The sequence below is a fragment of the Pomacea canaliculata genome, linkage group LG13 (assembly GCF_003073045.1).
Source record: "Pomacea canaliculata isolate SZHN2017 linkage group LG13, ASM307304v1, whole genome shotgun sequence".
NCBI classification, from domain to species: Eukaryota; Metazoa; Mollusca; class Gastropoda; order Architaenioglossa; family Ampullariidae; genus Pomacea; species Pomacea canaliculata.
In genome coordinates, this window is record NC_037602.1 from 19366789 (window position 1) to 19388863 (window position 22075).

General features: G+C 39.2%; 1 protein-coding gene across 1 annotated transcript; it reads right to left on the reverse strand.

Annotated features, from left to right (window-relative positions):
* Positions 1–489: 489 nt before the first annotated feature.
* Positions 490–21825, reverse strand: LOC112553785 (RNA polymerase II elongation factor ELL-like). The gene is made up of 12 exons (XM_025221231.1): positions 21665–21825; positions 13818–13865; positions 13197–13324; positions 12360–12488; positions 11747–12091; positions 11421–11491; positions 10805–10964; positions 10417–10504; positions 9401–9656; positions 8810–8852; positions 8385–8556; positions 490–7649 (listed from the first exon to the last, which is right to left on the reverse strand). The coding sequence occupies exons 1-12, from the start codon at positions 21794–21796 to the stop codon at positions 7488–7490; spliced, it is 1734 nt and encodes a 577-aa protein (XP_025077016.1). The 5' UTR covers positions 21797–21825; the 3' UTR covers positions 490–7487.
* Positions 21826–22075: the final 250 nt, after the last annotated feature.

Here is a 22075-nt window from a genome sequence, read left to right on the forward strand (position 1 = left end):
ACTGGAAAAAAATCGTCTGCCAACAGTCCCGTAATAAAAGTTGGTGACCCTATGTAGCCCCACTGGGTAATATCAAATCAGCATATCTTTGTGATGAATGAAACTACGGACATGTAATAACGTTCGTAATGAAAACGAAATCTTGGTCTCTGTAGTTCCCACTCAAGTTCGCGAGGGGAGTTCAAAGGCTTAATGTACATTTGTGTGTGTGGTTTTTTTTTCTTACATAGATTTTGGGAAGTAGCATGATAAAACAAACTTACAAAATTTGTAGTTCACTTAGTTCATAAGATTCCATAATCTTACAAGTTTATAGAACCTCTTGCGCAGCGCACTGTAAAACGCGATAGGCGAGTGCACATACAGCTCTTGTATGAACTGCATGGAAATAGTCTTTGCTAGGTTGGGAATGTTTTCACATAATTAATGCAAGTTTATCTGAGTGCCTTTAGCTACAACACCATTAACATACAATACATAACAAATGCAAACTTTTGCAATGCTTTATTTGCTGTGGTAGAGGGGAAGAAGTCAACACACAAACTCCTCCTCAAAATGCTGTGCAGCACTGTGTGGTTGCTATAAAGTTCAAAACATGGCTGCCATAGCGACATGCACAGTGTTGATTCTGAGAAAACATGCAATGTCCAGAGTCGGCACAAAGAAGCTGTCTGTACAATCAACACTGTTATACATCGTTGGATAGTGAAATGAACACCCACATAGCACCTTGTACAATTCTCACCAGTCCTGGCTCCTTGATTATGAGTTATTAGTACATGATTTGCCACATGGCAATCACAAATGATATTTCAGTACAGCTACTTTTCAGAATGTCGGCCTGGAATACAACTTGCACCAACCATGCATCCAATCAGCCAAACACATTGCAATCTGATGTTTACTCAGAAAGTACTAGAGCAGTTAGTGAAAGGTGCAAGTATCATTTTGAAGTAGTTTTACACTGATGTGCCCTTTCTAACAACCTTTTCATTGGGCATTTTCACAATGTTGCTATTCTTTCCTAAGAGCACTTTGTACAATTATCAAAAACAGGCTCTCTCACCCTAGCCTTTGTATCTGAACAATGTACAGGTGTGAGACACTCCCATTCTGCTGCTCTGGTCATGAAAGATCTTTAGGTAAATACTTCACAGGTATGGTGTTGAAAATGAACAACAGTCCATGACATGAAAACAATTGTGAATACAATGACAGGTAAGTCAGTCTATGAAAAGTGTCTCTCCCATCAGTACATAGCCCATTACTTCTGTTGCACCAATATGGCTAAATCAACAAAAACCTTTCACTGCTCACATTGCTTTGTGGAGCACAGTCAATTTAAAAAAAAACGGGGGGTACATCCCCTCTCACCCAGCAAATATGTTAATAGTGTGCGAATCCTAGGCAGCAGCACTAATGGCTGCTTGTCCAGAAATGGCACAAGCAAAGAGACAGCCCAGTTAGAGGACCATGTCTGGATCACACCAGATTTGGTTATCTCCATGTTCTTGAGCTGTTATTTGGCTAAGCGTAAATCTTTGTCCGTGATTCAAGGAGCAGAGCAAGCACCTGGCAAAAAAAAAAAAAAAAAGTGTACTGTCTCTATGAAGACACACACTAGGTTGCTTTCTCTTTTGAATTGCTATCATCCATGAGCAGTCAGTTGTGTTGAATGTTTGAGCCATGGTAAATACAGAAAAATACCATGGCCTTTCCATACTTAATCTCTTTAATTCATTTACATGTGCACACTCTTATAATACTCTCACATTCTTACTGGATTCTCATGTTTCTTTTTTGTGTTCACTTTTAATACATTTTTCTCTTTTTTTTTTCTTTTTTTTTGTTTTTGCCTTAAAGTCTCTTTGGGGCATCAACAGTTCATTCAAATCACACACGTGCATAATTTTTTCTTAAATTCCACACTCACCAAAATTAACATGAAAATAATTATAAATACATACTTTACATCACTTAATGTTTCTTCTCATAATACAACTTGGCAACACAAGGCCATGACACAAACTCCTTGAAACAAGAGATCGTATTTTTATATATAACAGACTAGCCCACAGCCATACTCCAGTGCAGCAAGGTAAGCTATCTACTGAATAGCTATGACATTGTCAGCACTACCCTTTACACCAACACATCCCTACATTCTATCCCAACAAGGGATGGGTCATGATCATTTTTGCATGATGTACGTACAATTGCTTCAGGGCCTCAATTTATTTACATTATTATCTTTAACACCTGACAGCAAAATGGCTTTCAAAGTAAGGAATATCTGTTCGGAGACACTTCTCAAAAGCCCACATCAGGGATGTGCAGAAAATGACTTTTCACTGACCATCACGCCTTCTGGACAATCACAGCTTTTAAAGGCACCAAAGGCTAATCTTTACCATTTCATTCTGGTTTGTATTACCAGTGATCTTGCTTTGGCAACAGACAAGAAATGAATAATCAGGGACTTTAAACAGGAAGTGTTGGGTTGGGTGGAGGGGAGGAAGGAATCATAAATAAGTCTCTCATTTACTCACACTCACATATCTGCACTAGCTACTGTAACATTCTGCTTCCAGACACCATTAAAAATCCCCTACCTGCCACATCGAAGTAAACTTTTAAGTAAAATTTTACACATGGCAGGGCTGACCAACACCACTGTTGATTTAATCAATGACAAAATTCTCTTCTAATCATTCCATTTTCCCATTAAGATGTGACCACTTTATCTTTGAGGTTGTCAAATATCAACAATGTAATTACTGTTTGCTGCTAATGTTTTTCAAGGGTTGATGGCTTCTAAACAACCAGATCTAAAAGCCCTCAAAACAATCCCCTCCCCTTCTAATTTTCACCATGGTCTTCTTTCTACTATCAAACAAGGCACTTTGTTATCACCTTCATCTTAGCACTTTTCAATTTTCTGCTACATTTTGACTTTCTCACAGGAATATGTTCTTGTACAGCTAGGAGAACAGTTTCGTCTATGTTGTGCCGAAGGTATGTTATTCACAGCCTGTTACATCTGAAAATGACATCACACATTTTCCCCTCAAAATATTACAAGGAAAGGAAGTGAAAGTCACTACTGTAGCCATGCTTGCCATTCAAAGCTGAGTTTCAGCATCCAGGACTGCTTGTCCATTTTCATTCATTAGCACCCTTTCCATGAGATGCTGTCCACACTATGCTGATATACACATTGTAAGTTTAAATCTCAAGCAAATATACAGATCTTGTTACCTAAGATTCAAACATAAGTACAAATATAAAACATGGTAAAGTCTGCATACTTGACCACCAAAATCCAAACATGACACAAAATAAATCAGGCAGTAATGGCTGCAGAGCACTCATTAACAGCAAGAATCAAGTTGAGCGATACGACAGAACAGCATTCATTATCAGCAGTCAAACATTTCCAAAGCTGGTAAAGAATGGTTTAAATTTGACATTTCTTTCCATCTGCAGTTACATGCAAGTCATTAACACTTAACAAAATTCACAGAGAAATATTGGGGGGGAGGGGAACTATTCACTGGAATTTTTTTTTTTGCAGTATCATCCTTTTTAAAGCACATTTTCCTTTTCATATTCCCACTGGTCTGTTGTACTGAAATTATACTACTACTATGCCTACAATTCCACAAACCATCCACATCTTTTTTACTTATGTTTTTAGGTACATTCTCACTTGTTAAGGTCATTAAAAATGTGAAAGAGAAAGATAAAATATTTTGAAGCACTTCTTATTTGTTGGCAGCACTTTTGTGACCCACTTCAAAAAATGGTTGGTTAGCTAGCAGTAGTGGCCGAGTGGCTGCATACAACCACACAACCATCCCAGCTCAAAGCAAGAGCTTATACTTCCTGAAAATGTTTTCACAATGCACTCCCATGAAGACAGGAAAAAACTGATATGTTTGTGCAATTCTCCTGTCTAGAGACTGCCATGTAGAAATACATACAAGTATATCTATGGATAATTGGTGTGGTGTAAATGCAGATGTCTGAAATTGACAAATTTCTATGCAGCTGCAATTAGGCGATTTCTAACAAGACTAGCTAGCTACTGCACTGATATGACCACTTATCTGACATTGTAAAAAGTAAGGTCACAGACACATCACATTCGTTTGAAAAGAAATTATCCAACATGTCTGCCAGGATTTCTAAAGGGATACTGGCATTGCATCAAGACCTTCAAGCTAAATTTCCCATACTTCTCAGCACTGATCTCTCAGTGCTGGGTGAACACAAACACTGGAGTCTCAGGAACAGCCTTTCTGCCCTGTTAACATGTGATTACAAATGCAGACACCTTTCTGCCATCAACCCCAATAATTCATCTGTTACATGAACCAACAAATGCAGTGCTATCAGTCCGGCCTGTGATGGTGAAGCAAATACAATGTGGATTTCAAAATTAGATAAAAGATGAAATATTTTCTTAGTTGCTGTGGACACCTTATCAAAACATCATTGAAAAATGGAAACATTTTCATACACACACCTCTATAATTGGTTGCATTTCATTTACAAAATTCATTGCCACAAACATGCTTCTAGCCATGAGAATAAGCTGCTAAAACCCCAACAGTGTTCATTAACTACCTGCCAAAACAGAAAACTGGTGCTAAGTAAATTTGTCCTTTCAACAACCCTTTATTACAACCCTGCAATTTAAGTGATGCAAGCATGTACCCAGACACATACACAGAGGCAGATTATTAGTATATTTTTCATTATTCTTCAAAAAATAAAAACAAGGATCCTTTCTCTCCTTTGTGCACAAGAAATTCCATTTGCTACTTATGAATTCTTGCAAGATTTAAATGCATCATGGATGAGAAACCGCTGCTTTTTGAATTATCTTGGTGACCATCTTTCAACCCTTTTGTAATTTCAACAACTCAAGCCTGATGCAAAGATGCAAATCCAAACTTACACAAAGCATACAGTATAAGGAAAAATGCAATTCACACCCAGCACAGTTTGATATTCATCAGCAGTTAGTTGCAATAGAATGAAGAATACCATCCAGAAGATGTCAGTTTTCCTTCAAATTACTCATCAACTGCAAGTACACCAATAATTCTCTCTCCATTACTCAGCCATGCATGTACACAAAACTCACAGCTGCAGGTATTTACTGTATACTTAAGACTTTTTAATTGTGACACGTCATGCACTGCACTTTTACATCCTAGAATATCCACAATACAAAAAATGCTGTTTCTATTCAACACAGTAGTTAAAGCATATCAGGTAGACAGAGTTTTTGATACTTCAAGGGTACAGGGTTTCCTGTGCCTTGTACTATTCTTGCAATCTTTTCCACACACCATGCCATGTATACAGAGTCAAAGGCAAACAAAATCTGTGCTGTGAGAGCCAGCAGATGGGTAGAATGGAAGACGTTCTGGGTGCTACATGATTACATGCATATGCAGACACATCTTATATCCACTTATTTCATTGCATCCATTTTTTCCATGTCTACTTTTGTTTCAAAATTCAATGCCCCATTAACTCTATGAAATCTCATTTTGTACTGTTTTATATACTGTATTACTTGTACAGTAACAGTGTTACTGTGGCCCCTTTAACCAGGGCACCCTTCTGACTAGAAGTAAAATGAAGCAAACACTGCAGCTTGATGAAGCCATCAAGTCTGGACAGCAGAGGTAACATAAGGAAGACCCTTCTTGGCATTTCTTTTTAATCAAATCATTTACACTGTGAATTCCAATACAAGATGTGATATAGGTCAAAGCTAACACTTTTACCTGTGTTAACATTCAGAAAAATCAGCTACTGTACAAAAACATCAAGAAGTTTAACAAGAATACCCTCAAATCACGCACGAATTAAAAGCTAGCATATAATATTTTGACTACTATGGTTCACAGGAAATTGACAGACCTGGGAGTAAAATGCTTCTTGTTTTTTTGTTTTGTTTTCATTTTTAGTTGATTTTTTCCTCACCAATTCTGCTTCTTTTCATAATGACCCATCACATTTTCTTTCAGCCACTGATATAGGGGGTTGGAGTTCTTTATTAACAATTATCTGAATTGCATGGAGTAGCTTAATTCTCAGTGCAATTAAAAATTAGCCTTCGCAGAATTTATTTATAATGTTTTAGAACGTTTCTCAGCAGAAAATTTAGGAACAAGTATCAAATATATACACACAAATCCTAACTGCTTCAGTTATGATGGCAGCAAGGAATGGCTAATGGATTACAATAAGGGAGGGAGGGAAATTAGGTTCAAAAGATAGAGAAGTAAATCACAGCATTAACTTAAGCGATGGAACAAGGGGAAAAAAACCCAAAAAATAACCTAGCCAGCTTAAATCTTGATTTGCACAACTGCAGTTCTAAGCCCAAGATCACACCACTGATCACACTGTTCTCCTGTACAAGGTATGTTTTGTACGCACTTACACACATCCAATGATGCACACATACAGCTGTGGCATGTCATCATGCCGTCACAATTTAGATCACAGTTTAGGCAATGTTTCACAACTTCATTCTCTCTCCTCCCATTCACATGCTGTTATCAGTAAGTCATATTTGACAATTCAACCTTGGGCGCCACCAACCTGCCACTTGCAGCTGGGTCATCACTCCGGCTTTTTAAAGCAGGCAGCAGAAGCTCACTTATTAGGTAAGGGTGGACAGCTGTGGAAATCACATCTATGAGCAGCTTTTGTGAAGCATGTTTACAAAATCCAAGTTGCCATTTCCATTTTCCACATGAAAACGTGCACTCTTTAAACTCCATTAAGATTGAGCTTGCTGGTGGTGCTGTCATATTAATTTGTAACTGAGTGGCTAGTCCTTACCAGCAAGTCCAATGCTTGGAAAGAAAGACAATGCAGTCATCAAGTCCTGTCTCACCTTGTGAAGAAATGACATTGAAAAACATAACTTCTTGAGCATAGCTTGTGCTATGTCCAGGGTCCCCTCTTGTGGTCACACACATTACATCAACTTTAAGGTGCAGACCATCCAAAGTACATCCAACCTCTCCCACGGCGATGGCTCATGATACACTACTCTTTTCACAACACAGACAACAGTTCGGACAGGCAGGGAGCATCAGCCTGCAGGTAATGCACAAACATGCACTGTGCATGAAAGCTTTCTTGTCTGTCATGGCAGCTAACCTGGAAATTTTGACGTCATGAGCAGGAACATCTTGTGGCAAGATTCTCTCAAGCGCTTGATGCAGTCAAATGTGGACTGGGTAGAATCAAATATGAAGGCTTCAGCAAATGTCTACTGACAAGTGGTTTTTTGCAGAAACAAATGGGAACACTGGCCATTTTCTGGACCCATGGGAACACAGCACCTGGAGGGAAGATGCAGGTGCCTGCTAGGGCCGGTAAGAGTGGGGAAGTAGTGTGGTAAGGGGATCTTTTGGGGAGATGGGGCAAGAAGCGGCCAGTGGAAGCTCTGGCTAGCTGCGCGTGGACACCTGAAAGCGTTGGTCAAACTCATTAATGAGGCGCTTGATATGGCCCAGTTTCGCATGTAAGTAGTCCACCCGACGTTTGTGCTCTTGGAACTTGGTATCATTTTTCTGCTGTTGATATTCCTGAAGTACTTTTTTCTTCAGTACCTGCACATCCAAACATTGATTTGTCGTGTCAGTATACATCCATGAAATATTAAATTACTGCCAAAAAACCCAACCCTCTATTATTTCCAAACAAAAAAATTGGAAAAATATACATTATAGTATTATATATTAATGTACAAATAAATAATAAGTATTTGCTTGTATAGTGCCTTATCCTGTCCTGTGGACAGCTCAAGGCACTTCACAAATGACAGAAGGTGATGCAGACGATGATGTGGCGACAAAATGTCAGTGTTCAGCGAACTGTGTCACAGGGAAGCGTCCACATACAACACAAACAACCCACAGTCCAAATATAAAAACATCATAAAAGCCACAATACACCCCATAGCAAATGCAACAAATCCAACAGACAGCACAAGTCTGACTGGAAACAGAAATGAGTCCAGCATAAACAAAAGTTCACAGATCAACAGAAGGTCAAGACGACAAGAAGCCCACACAACTGTGCCAATCGTGAAGTCTGCGTATCAGAAAAGAACCGAAGCCACCGACAGAGGCAGCATATTCCAAGCGCACACTGGCAGGCCCGTCAAAGACACACACAATCACAAGTCCAATATGAGGAAGACATCAATTAAAATAAAAAAATGACATAGCTCTGCTCTCTCCAGGCAGTTAGGAGTTAGGTGAGGGGACATCACTCTACATCCATGCAGAAACATCTATAAAACAAGTATTACTTATTATTGAAACTATACGGTCACCACTCACCTCATAATCTTGTGTGCCCTCTTTCGTGTTGCTGATACGTTCCCGAAGATACTGAAAGCGACGAGCAACGTTCTGCACTTTTTCATGCAGCCGCCGGTACTCCTCATAGTGTTCATTGAAATCCTGCTTGTAGCGCATGCGTTGATCTCCATCTTCTATGCTAGGGTACTGCCTGTTATAAAATAGGCACAGCACCATAAATTTTATTGCCCTAAACCACTTTACGTCATGCGATTTTATTTTTATTTCAAAGGAAAGATCAGGTCACAAGACAGCCAAAATGTGAAAAAAAATAGAGATGAACTGATAAGGACAGTTAAACCAGACTTGCCTCCTGCTGTACAACCATGTTAGCCAGTCCATTAGAATATTCCACATTTCAGTTTTACTTCAGGAAAACCAAGGGATTTATTTTGCATACTTACGTGACATAGTCTGGTGATGAAGATGTATCATTGGGATCCAACCCTGAAAAAACAAAATTCAACAAAGCAAATGAAATCTCTGGTACCTTGAATATATCAGAGCTCAAGCATGTTTGTTCATATTCTGATGCAGGTGTCAGGACATGAAAATGCATGCACAAGAAATATCTCAGGAAAACGAAGCTCTTTTTTCAATCAAACTTCCTAAATAAAATGTATACTTTAAAAAAAAAGTTCCTGGAATAAAAAATGATAAAGCTGAATGTTAATGAACCACTTATATCACTTGCTCCATCAATCTTGAGGTTATGGGATGCAGTACCTTTCTGAGATAAAATCTCTATATTTGTCATTCCAAAAATCCGTCTATCGTAGACAGACTTTTTCTTGCCCTCTTATTAGTGATTTGTTCTCTACTGAAGTCAAATTTTATCAACAGAATTATCACTGCAGTTGCCTTCTTCCTGAAGTAAAGTGTGCAAGTAGTTTCTGAGTATCTTTAAAGCGGCATAATGAGAGAAGATGAAACAGCGGCTGTTTAAATCAATTGGAACACTTACTGTCTATTAACAAAAGGTAAAACAGCCATACCTTTTTCTTGGTTTTCTCGATTAGAACTGGGTGACTCTGGCACTGGTGAGGAAGCACTTACACCATTTCTGCTTTTGCTCTCTCCAGTAAGCACATTAGTTTTATGGGTCATGTTGAATAATGCATTCACAGCAGACGCCTCCACCACACCATTCATTCCATTGGAGACTTTGCCATTTACGTGACTGTTCTGATGTTCATGAGATATTCGTACTTTTTTGACAGGGATATCTGGAACCTCCTCCAAAGGTCGCTTCTGCATCACAAGTACAGTGACCGATTATCAGTGATGTCATAACTTCGAGAAAAACCACAATAATGAGGTGGAAAAAACTCCAAAACTTGAGATTTTTTACATTGTAAAGGTTTTCCCCATGTTAAGAAAAGTGGATGCTATCAACACAGCTGCATACATATATGGAAAAAAAAAACGTTTAAGACAAAGATGTTAAGAAACTCTTCTATTTAAGCATGTTTCACACTTAAAAGACAACATGAGTGCACCATTTTTTCTTTATGATTGGGTTTTTAAATAATTCCCAAAATATGAGTACACAATTATGCTTAATTTTCAAGATATAAGCCTTCAAACATCAGAATTCTCAACTGCCAGTAGCAAAGGAAAATTACTCTATGGTAGAGAGGTATGTTAAGCACAAGTAGTATTTGTAATAGCGAGCATGGCTCAGTTAAACAAATCTATGCATGCTTTCAAGTCAAATATAGAAATATCGTACATGCTGTCATGTTAAAGAAGCGACTTTTTTACCCAGGAACAGCCCAACACATAGGGTTTACCAAGGATCAAATCTTTTCTCTTCAAATTCATACAGACTACCCTTTTCCTGGCTCCCATTTTCTTCATTGATCAATGTGTGATCAAAAGAAAAATACCACCGGAATATGTTTTTGATAATTTATGCTATATGTCCAAGGATTTTTGCTGAGTGCTTCCGTTGTCCTTTAAGCGCATATAGGCTACAAGAATCAACTCTACACATGGCCATTGAAAATACCTGGGGAGGTGAGGGACTGTCTGGTGTCCTGGCAGCAGGAGAAATGGACGGTGATATGGACATCCGTGACTCATGCCGGTGCAAATTCCTACATACAAAAATCTTAAATTTAAAAGACAACCACTTTAAAAGGTTTCTTTGACAAGCTTAGAAAATTATGTGGAACTAAAAGAGAAACATGTGTTGCGGCCATGTGCTCCTCCAGGAGTAACAAGGAATGAACTAAACTAAAAGAGAAATACAGCAGAATGCAAATGAAATACATCTATAATTGATGCCACACCAATGCACAGCAAACTGAAAAAAAAAAAAGATTTAATATATACACAAAGGGAATAAAATAAATATAAACCATTATTTTAAATAGTCAGCTAGTCTGTAGACGTACTTCTTGACCAGCTCACGTTCTTCCTCAGTGTAATGAGCCCAGTCAACACGAACATCCTGCCAAGCATGACGAGCAAGGCTGTAAGAGTTGTCTTTGTTCATGCTGCCAACCTGCTGCAGGATGGGACCTAAAGAGTTTTTATCTTTCTCACGAATTCCATCTGCAAAGATAGTAAAAATATTCTAAGCTCTGGAAAAAGACAGCTTATGCTGGTTAAAAGCTGAACCGCTAAATAGTTATTTATCTTAATTAATGCATTATTAAGTTTTAAAAACTTTCCTTTTAATTTGTGAACTTGTGCCATTTTGGATAATAATTATGTATCAAAAAAAAAATTTACTTCTTGATTACCTCCCTTCCAAGACAAAGTTTGCAAATCTCTCCAGAAATTCATTCAGTAATGCACTTAACTTTGATCTTCTACAGCCATGGAAATTTTTTTAACACAAATCATTCTTAAAGAATCTCTAATCAGCAAGTCTATTTTTAATAAACTGAGGACCTAATCTTAATTCTGCAACACCAAATTAGTTTTTTTTTTTTTTTAATTTATCCACATATGCAGATTGAAGGCATCTACTGTAATCCACATCAAATAAAATTAAAAAATATTTACCCTTCATGAGTCTTGCCAACAGTTCTGGTTTCTTGTAAGGCCGAAGAGCGAGAATGTGGATAATACGATCCCTGTGAAAAAGAACCTGTATCAAAAAACTTCTGCACAATGTATGAAGAAAATTTATCATTAAATTTTGTTTTAAAATGGAAGAAAGGGAGCTGAATTACCATAAAGCAAGAAACTGATTCCATCCCCTTTTCTTCTTAAGTGCATCTTATTAATTTTTTTCACATTATTTTGTTTCAAACTATTTTTATGTCATCCTAAAAGGAGTTACAGAGGGCAAAGGGAAAGCATTTAGACAAACTTTCTAAAATAAGTACCTGTATGGCATGCTAAGCACACCAGAAGTCTGTTTACTACTGTGAGAACTAGGCTTGCTGGCACCATTATTAACAGACATAAAGGGCTTGCTGGCAGGTCGGTTGCCATTCAATGCAAGGGTGTTAGGTCGATGAGGTGAGTGATTGTTGCCACCAAAAGGTGGGGTTAGACGACTGCTGACAGCAGAACTTGACACTGGAGAACTTGACGAAGCTGTAGGTGGAGTGATGCGTGGGGCTATGCTAGGAGCTTTGACTGGGTTTGAGGATTTGTAGGCACTACTGGAAACAACCTTCTTGATCTTCTTGCTGCCAAAGCGCCCACCCATTTTGATTTCCTTTGCACTATAAAATACAAAAGCAAAAATCCTTCATTAACCATTCTTTTTGCTATATAAAGAATACAGCCTAAATATGCAGCAACTGTAAATTAAAAAAAAAAATACTGAAATGCTTTTAAAAACAATATAACAGTATTCCAAATCAATGGAGGTGATTTCTACAATCCTTGGAGATGGCCAAAAAAAAAAAAAGAGAAACAATTTTCTAAAATTTCTTCTCTAAATGTACAATTCTACCTTTCAGAACAAAAAGCTGAGATAATGAAACATACCAAGACTTCTTGAGCTCAGAGTCTGCCAGGGTGATTTTTTTGCGCGTGTCTGTGTACACATCATTGTTAGCATGCGTGACGATCTTGTACTGCATTGTTCCCTGGCACTGTAAGCTGCTGCCACTGGGTCTACACACACCAGCAAACCAACAAATTTAAAGATACATTATTCTGGTATTCAACAGTTATGGTGGTACTCCTCATATCATTCTATTGTCCAATCTTACAAATAGGTAGGCATCATTTATGTTTACTTTTTCTGTTCTTTTAAGATGTTATCATATAACATATGACATAACATAGAAAAATTGCAATGTACCTTAACTATGCAAAATATAAATGTTCTACTAAGAATGGTACTGATGACAGATGGAAAGAGAATGAAGGAAAAAACGAGATGGGAGAGAAAGGGAGAAAAGGAGAAAGTTGCATGGCTGACATGGTGGGTAGGTGGCAGATATGGAGAGGGAGAGAGTTTAATTGTTTCGCTGCACAATAACTAAAAAAGCTGTGGCCATATGAAATCAACCAAAGTGAAGCCTAGCACCCCAGCTGGTGCTCAATATGACCAAATTAGCTTTGTCAATATGCCTTCGTCATCTTGATACATAACTAATAAATGAATCGTGATGATGTTACAAGTTTAAACCTATTGTTTACACCATTGTTATTACTACTGAACTTCACTTTAGTGGAAAGCTGGTAAAACATAATGACTGGTCAAAACCTCTATAGGCAGTTTCACCTATGTTCTTCTCTACCCTTTGATGAAATAAAGGACTTGATTTTATACTACACACAGTGTGTGTGTGAGGAGGGGGAGGAAATGTAGTTTACCTTGTGGCGGTTTGTCTGATGCAGTCAAAGCTTCCATTGTCATCCCCCAGGATTTTGGTGAGAGACAGCTGGAACTGCCGCTCAGCTTTTGGGTCATGAGAGGACGTTTGGCCAGGAATGCGCATAACCTGAAAAGTAAGTAGTAGTGTGAGGCAATCCACAAGCATTCCAACTCCACCCACCCATCCCTTTGTCTCCAACACTACCAACATCCCAGAACCCTCAGCACTACCTTTGCCTCCCTAACAACACTACCCACATCCCAGAACAGCTGAAACTACTTTTAACAAAGCATCATGATACAAAACACATCACAGTCCCTCTCCCTCATGCAGCAATGAGACATGCAGCACTTTCCTACATTGGCCCTAACCAGATGTCAATAACTTTCACATCCCATCCCAAAATGTAACAGGAAGATACCCAACATCTGTATCACACTGCGAGGTCAGCCACTTGTCTTGTTACACCTGCTACAGCACCCAGCATGATGTGATCATGCCAAAATATCAAACTATGTATGATAAAAGTGAACACAGACTATGACATGAAAAAAGCCTTGACATTTGACCATGTTAAATATGATAAATGAAAGAAGGGGTGGACGGGACGCCAACTCACCCCTGTGCTGCCAGTGAACTGGATGGTTGGTTTCCTGCTGCAGCCATCCTGTGAAACAGACATTCACAAAAATAACAGCATTGATACATTAATGCCATGTATTATTTAAGTATTAATCTCAACTACCTGCAATATGTTAAGATTCGCCACCTCTCTCCTCAACCACACCTGACTGTACACTGTTAAACACCAACATATGTTTGGCAGCACAGAACAAAATGATCTAATAGCAACAGAAAAAGTTTCTTGACCAGAAAGAGGATCAGATTGGTTTTGGTGGATATCGAAGGCTTGGGCATAAGGGCCCACTGAGTCAATTTACTTTTTCATTAATTGGGTCAAGTTCAGTACAACATGCTTATCCCATCCCACTCTTCCTTCTGTTTGAAATGTAAGCATTCACATTGACATTCTCAACATGCATATGCATGCATACACACACACAGAGTATATATATTTTATCTGTCCCACTGGCTGTAGCTATGATGACATGAATGTTGCCATACTCTGATATCACAGATCTGACCACTTTCTGTGAAGATTGTCTAGACTTGTAAATAACTTAATTATTAAATTAAAGAAAATATTACTGTTGGGCCTTTCTGGATATTTCACTGAGAAGTTCTTAGGTACAGGCATGAAGACTATACAACAGCTAGGACTAAAGCTTCTCAAGCACCTTCACTCTGCATAATCTGATGTTTGGCCTGTGAGAGGCTTGCTGACCAGCATCCTGTTTGTTATGCTCACAGCCAATGACGGTGAATAGGGTTACAAGAAAGACAGGCCATAAATAATGTCACCTGGTACTCTGCACAGATACAGCCCCTTGTTATACAGCTTGTACTTGTAGTAGTAGCTGTTATACAACACCCCAAAGCCTTTGCACTGTCTGATTTATAAGATTTTGAGTGTTATTTCTCTTAAGAAAGCTGAACACCACCCCCTTTCTAAAACTTTTTAAAAATGTATGGGCATTCTACTCAATATATTAAGTTGAATGCTGTGTGACCAACGCCGACCTGCCTCCTGTCATCAACTCACACTTTTCCACTCAACACCCCCCCCCCTCTCATTAATATATACCGCGAAAGATCTACCTCCAAAAGGCACCTCTGGTAATAAATAGACATATCTGTGGGGAGGACAGTTCCAAGGACACCATGCTTACATATCCTACAAGCAATTGTCCTATTACAGTATCCTGCGCAACCTGACGGCCCCTAGCCCCCCTTCCCGCCGTCACTTCACGGTGCACTGCTCTCTGTTACCCCTATAATAGCGGCTGGTGTATCTGGGTCATCCCTCTGGCCAACAGCTGGTGGTGATGGTAGAAGCTGCATTTCTCTCCCCATTGGCTAGCAACTTTTTTTTTTTAACCCGGGCGCGGTGCACGCTTGTTGACTCCCTGCGGCCTAAGTAAACACGATAACAAACAGCCTCACACCACAACTTCTTAGTGGTCCAGAGAGAAAAAGTTGGAGTGGGGGGGGAACAAGAAAGCCACTGACAGCTAGTGGCTTATCAAAGCACCTGACTGCGGCAGCGACAATGCTGCGATCCTTACCAGGTGACACACGTTGACCTCGTGTTGACCCCTCCTTCTGCTGGTTGTGCCAAGTGTTTGGTAAAAGGTGGATGGCTCGCAATGAGCCGCCCGATGCGAAAGAGGTGCAACAGTGCATCTTTAGCACTTTTGATCTACAGTCGTTAACGGTTCTGACAGACAACCCTCCCCGCCCACCCGGTATGTTATACAAACATATAGTACAGAAGAGGAAACGGGCAGAACAGAGGGGTGGTGGTAAAGCTAGAGCGACACTAGCGGCCTGGTCGAGGACTGAGGACAAAAGAGGGGCTGTGCTTGCACAGAGATTCCTCAGCAGCAATTCAATCTTTGTTGCTACTTGGAGGACGAGCTATCAATCTGGAGAATGGGGCTCCGAAGGCCGGTCAGCTCCTGAGATTACGCTAGTCAACAGTCAGAAAACAGGAACTCTTGGAGTGTGTAAAATGCTATTTACAGATTGCACCCACATTGTTGATGACATCAACTCTATTACACCACCAGAACCCTATTCAGCTAAACAAGAATTGGTTTTCATTCTGAAGGGTGCAGTTGTAACACCAGGGCGGTTTTGCTTAGTTTCACAAAAGGAATATCACAAATAAAAATGCTTGGAAATTCTAACCGTTCATGCCATTGAAGATGTTGAATTTTATCAACAATAGTGCTAATAAACTCAAGAAAATGCTCGGAGGTTACTAAAAATTTTAAGAAATGGGCACCAGCATACCATTCCATACTATGATACGATCAAGCCAATGAATGCAAGCTACTCTGCTGACAGATGCCGGCAACGATGGACAGATGAGGAATATCTGTGTACTACGTCAAAGCTGGAAGGCAACAAATGCTAAAAGACCCAAGGCAGCCTGGCAAGGTCGGGTTTGTTGACAGATGACTAAACAACAACCACAACATTTGGACGCGTGCCCATCAGTATCACTGTTTTCAAGCACTTTCGTGCGAGCATTTCTATTCTAACCCTTGCACCATGCGGGGGCTGTTTGTCGCCTTCCTTATTATCTGCATCCTGTTAAGTAAGGCCAACATTCTATTTAATAAGGGATAAAAGAGAACTCCTTGGAGTCTGCAGCGGAAAGTTTGGTTCAGAAGGAAGAAACGTTCGGCCAGCAGACGATTTCACGCCCGGCAAACAACGGCACCAGAGAATCCATCATCACCGAGAGTGGTTGTTTTTCCGATCCTTTTAAGTCTATCGGCCATCCACTTCGTCTAAAAGTTCGACGGCGGCGGCGAATGACACCATCGCAGCTGGCGTCAACAGGCTACGCAAATGATCAGCGTGGTCCCAGAACGCCACGCCTTGTGCTGCCGCCATCTGCAGGCACGCGTAGGCTCAAGATTCTGTTGACAAGCTGCTGTACTTGTAGCATCTTCACGCGCACACACATTCCTTCTCGGCTCCCGCTGCGGTACACAAAACAACTCCACACTATAGGGTGTCATAATACCTTCGAAAGAAATATAAATACAAAATGCATATAACAGGATTTTATTCCAAGCTTACCCACAACAACCGAAAAGTTGACTACGGTCAAATGGAACTAAAAGATAACATAATAGAAACCGAAATATATTACGCTTTAAAAATTTCAGTTTGCGAAAAGTGCTGTTTGTACCTCATACACCAATTGCCTTGTATTTTTTTCTGGCGTTTTCCCACCAACAACACTCCTTATTAATTTTTTTAATGGAAACCCTTTCGTCATCAGCCAGCATTAAAAAATCTCTTTTAAAAAATGTATCGTCAACGCGGGGAGGGTTTGGAGTGGGTGGTGGTAGTGCAAGACTGTGCACACACGAGTACGTATGGCAGGTTTTAAGGTCCGTAATCTTAAGTCTTGAAAAGACGATCAACACGTGCGCACACACACACACTGGCCGGCCCGGCACATGACACACTAGGGCAAAAGCCAGTGTCAACATCAGCTCCAAAGGCAGAATCTAGGGATACACATACGTGAACACAGCCACCTGGAGGAGAGGGGAGGGGACCACGCACTGGGCAAATGGCAGACGATTACCCCTCCCCCGCCTAACCCCTCACCTCCCGGACGACACACACGCAGCTTCCACCAGTGTGCTTCCCCGTGTGGCACGGTGACCCAAGAGACAATCCTTTGTACTTGGTCACCGCCTGGCTGCCCATCTTATGTGCTTTATGTCTAACCCTCAGCCAAACGCCCTGTGTCCACCGCCATATTAATTCCTGAGGTCCTAGCCTCTCGCCTGCGTAATCAACTTTTGTACACAGATCTTGGCTTCTTCTTTTCTTCTCTCAATCTTAAGTCGTCTGTTGTGATCTGAGTTTTGCCGCTTTCAACTTAATTTTCTGCTGCACTGGTAACTGATTATCGTAAATTTACAATCAAATAAAGGTGCTCCAGCTATCCGTGACCAAACACGGCCTCTCAAGTAACCTCCTTCCTGAGCGAACTGAAACCGCTCCCTTTTCTCTTTTGAAAAGCTACATGACCTAGTTCTTCCTTGACTCATTTTTAATTTTGTTTTTTCTCGGCCAGTTTCTAATTTGGACAGTGACTGGTGGAAACTGCAGTTTAACAGCAGCATTATATTTACAATACACGCGCTGTTCCACTGAGAAATATGGAATGTTTAGTTTTCGACTAGCAATAACCACTCATTTGTCATCTGGAAGGTTTCTAGGTTTGCTGGTTGTCTCATTTTCCATTTTAACTTACATGTCACTTCAATGTATATTTATCTGCTACTCACTTTTATCTAACACAAAAAGACATGCTGGCATATCTGACCCCTTTCTGCTTTAATAAATACTCTTGATATCCTATAATAATAATAACAAGAAGGACACTAATTTTAGACAAACTTTTGCCACAAATAGTATTTACTAACACACACAAATCTGTATACTCCAAGCTAATTTTCTACTGTGATAAAAGATCAGCATTCATAAAATCCATTTCCTCTTTACCAAAGTATGTATCAGATCTATGACATATCTCATACAGCTAAATTTATTGTCTTTTCTCCGATCATGGAAAAACGGCTGCCATATTTTTGCCACTCAAAAGGGCAACAAGCAGGGAGATATGACGAGCAGCCAACCAGCCATCACCATCTGTGTTGAGTTCAGCAAATGACTGTGGTGGTCACCTATCAATAACCCAAATATTGGCTCAGACATTTGCTTTTAGATTGACTGAGTCAGCCTCGGATGCCCTGCAGCAGCTGAAACACTCTTCCAGCATCTAAGCTGGTGCTAAAATAAATCATTTATAAAGGAGTCATCCAAGTCTTCCTATGAGAAGCTGTCAAAACCAAGAATGGAAATGTATTTCTAAAAATATTAATTTATGAAATAGGCAGCAAGCATACCATTGTAAGCATGTGGCAAATCATGCAGCAGAAATTTTGTTGTATTCTAGCCAATAGGGCTAAAAATAGCATTTGCATAAAGAGCTGATATTTCTTGTCTTTCATTTTAATAAGGGACTCAGGAAATATTCTTCTATAATAGTTTCCACAAATGCCATGCCTTTTGTATGGTGATGATGGGAATTCAAATAAAAATATGAACCGCTGAAAGACATGTTTGCATAACCAAATTTAGACGGCACTTTGTCCAAATATTGATGAGCTTAATGTCTCTGTGGGTGAAATTTTTAAAAAAAGTCAAAGAGAAAACAGAGCTGAACCATCTAGTTATAAAAAGACAATAAAAGAAGTATAAGACCAACCACAAACCCATTAGCAATCCCCCATGAATAATCAACCCCCAAATTGTCACCAAGGCAATGAGTATTTTCTTGTTTATATTGCTCAAATCACATAATTATGACTAGACATCACTTTTAATAAATACAGTAATCCCTCGCCAGTAGGCGGCTCACCTTTTGCGGCATCACTATTTCGCAGGGTTTTATAAGAAATTAATGGGAAAAATGATTCCTGGATCTACGCTTCTTCGCGGATTTTCTGAGAAATTCGATCAGTGGAAAATAATGTATATTTTATGAATTTTTAGATGAAAAGAGCCCAAAGTGTATAAAAATATATTACTAATATTAATTCTAACAATAAAGAAATATTATAAAAAATAAAATTAATATGAATTACAGTTAACAGTGCAGGTATTTACTCTGAAACGAGAACCAGCATCCATTGCCTGAGACGCTATGCACCTAATCACAATTGTAAACACACGATTGGCTGGTTGCTGGAGAAGCAACCAACCAGAGAGTGATGCGTTGTATCCCAGCCCCCGATTGGCTCAGTACAGCAGCGTGTTGTGTACTTTTTCATCTTTTGTTCTATTACAGGTACTGTATTACTCTACAGTACAGGACATATATGTGTTTGTTCTTTTATTTACTGTAAAGGTACAATACCTGCGCAGAACAGTGTGGAAATGGTTATTAAGGAAATCGAAAAGGTTTATGTAGCGTAAAAGTATGGGGGAGACTTTATAAAGCCTTAATATAGTGTATAAATAAGTAAATAAATATACTGTTCCATTTTGTGGATTTTCGGTTATCGCAGGTGGTTCTGGAATGCATCTCCCGCGATAAACGAGGGATTATTGCAATGACAATCACATGTGCTTTTACCAAGCCCTCTAGTAAACGAAAAAGCATAAAAGAAACTCAGAGAATCCACCACGAATAAAAATAATTAAAAAAATTAATTACAGGATTGAAGATATTGTCCTGTAAAGAAAAATATGCCCACAAATTCAAGCCTTTAGCAAATAAGGCTAACATTATCTGCACCTATCGCTCCCTGGGCGCACAGGCACACACACAAAGTCCTCAGACTCCTGTAATCTGGAGACCAGTAAAATGCACTACAAAATCTCCAATAAGATTTCATTTGATGTCTGAGTATTTGGACAGTGTTGCAACTTTGTAGCTCTTTCATATAAACCTAATGTACACTCTGTAACTTGATTTGCTTGTACTTACAGCTCCCACAAATCAAGGTTTAGAATCATAAGTAGAATACTAGTTACACAGGCCCCATTTAAACTTACAACCACCTTACACTAGTTTAAGAAGTAAATATTATGCATGTTTACAATTCCACCATTTTGGCTGGTAAACTAAGACTAATGCTCAACCTTAACAGATTATTTAACAACTCTCCAGTAAAAAAAATTAAAATACTGGGTTAGCAGTCAACTGTTAAAATTTAACATTATTCAAAAGATCTTCACAAATATCCTGAAACAAAAGAACAGTTTATAGGGACACCTATATTCTTCATAAAATTTGCTACTTTATTATTGTGTATATGCACAGACGATATATTTTATATTAATTATGGACCAGATTTCTCTTTTTCTTTCTACTAAGAGTATTTCATAGTGATATGTGTCATAATAATTGCAGATAATTGCTTGCATTTAAGTAAAGCTGACAACCACATACAGCGTACGACTGTCCCTGATGCGAAAATCAAGGAATATTCATAATTTCTTTAAGTGTAAAAAGTGTTGGTTTAGAATAAATGTTGATACTTGAGAAGGTTTTGATATAGAAAACAAATTCGCTAGCAACCTAACCAGTCAAGAATAAATAAAAAACCAGTTTCCAACTGTTGGTCCAGTGGAAACTGTGAAGTCAGAATCTGAATCATTTATTTCTCCAATAGCCAGTCTCATTGGAAGGTTTGTACTCAGAAAACAAAAATCTGCATAACACGCATCTGGTGTCTCTTTATTTTTAGTACACTTTCATGAGTACAATACCGTATCGAGTGTGGCTGTAGTTCTGCTGATCCAACAATGCATACCTTAACACCATATGGAGATCGTGTATGTATGATCAGGATAGGAATTTGTACTGTTAGCCTTACTGCTCCCTTCCTAAAAGTACTGGAAATACATAAGCTCGTGTCTCCGTCTACTTTATACCTACTTTAAATATCGACAAACACTTATCCTATTTTACAAGCAGTTATCTCTCAGCGAAACCACAGTTGGAGCAACCAAACAAGTCTCGATATCAGACAACAGTAATAAACCCATATGTTGATCTTCAAACGCGTGTTTCTAAAAAAATCTGACAGAAACCATAGCAGTTTAAGTTCTTCAATGTCCTCCGGGATCATTGATACACTCATAACTTAAAATACCATTAACAGTAATTTCTCCCCGAAGAATGTTTTGGCTTATCTATCCTCAAAGAGAGCTCAAAACTGCGAAGTCTGCATTTAAAAGGCCGAAGTTACGCGATATTCTAGAGAATTCGGAAAATTGAACAATGAAAACTATCCTTACCCTGCTTTTGGAGAATTCTTCAAGGGCTCTCAATGCTGAATCGGTTAATTTCAAATGAATAAAAGTTTTGTTTCCGCTGGTTGATCCATTCGAAGCGAGACCGTACTCTCTGCCTTCCACCAGCGTCGCCATTTTGGTCTAATTCAGTTAGGGGAAAACGTCCGACCAATCAGAAGCCAGGAAGATGGCCGTCGGTTCCGTGGAGTAACGAAAACTGCCGACTGCTATTTTTGATCGTCCGGTATTGTTGGCTTGCTGGCAGAAAACCCGAGCATTAAATGCAAATGTTTGCGAAGCTGTTTCGGGAAAGATAAAAGACTAAATATTTCGTGGCAGTTTGAATACATAGCGTGCAGTCTGTCATACGTAAACACAAAGCAATACAGGATGAGCTACTTGAGGATGGAGAAG

What these genes read in the sequence shown, in the direction of transcription:
- LOC112553785 (XM_025221231.1), bottom strand. Translation starts at nt 21,796, where the DNA reads ATGGCGACGCTGGTGGAAGGCAGAGAGTACGGTCTCGCTTCGAATGGA. An exon ending in AGTTCACTGGCAGCACAGGG is followed by an intron (nt 13,325 to 13,817) that starts GTGAGTTGGCGT and finishes CTTACTTTTCAG; the next exon opens with GTTATGCGCATTCCTGGCCA. An exon ending in ACAGTCCCTCACCTCCCCAG is followed by an intron (nt 9,657 to 10,416) that starts GTATTTTCAATG and finishes CTTGTGATGCAG; the next exon opens with AAGCGACCTTTGGAGGAGGT.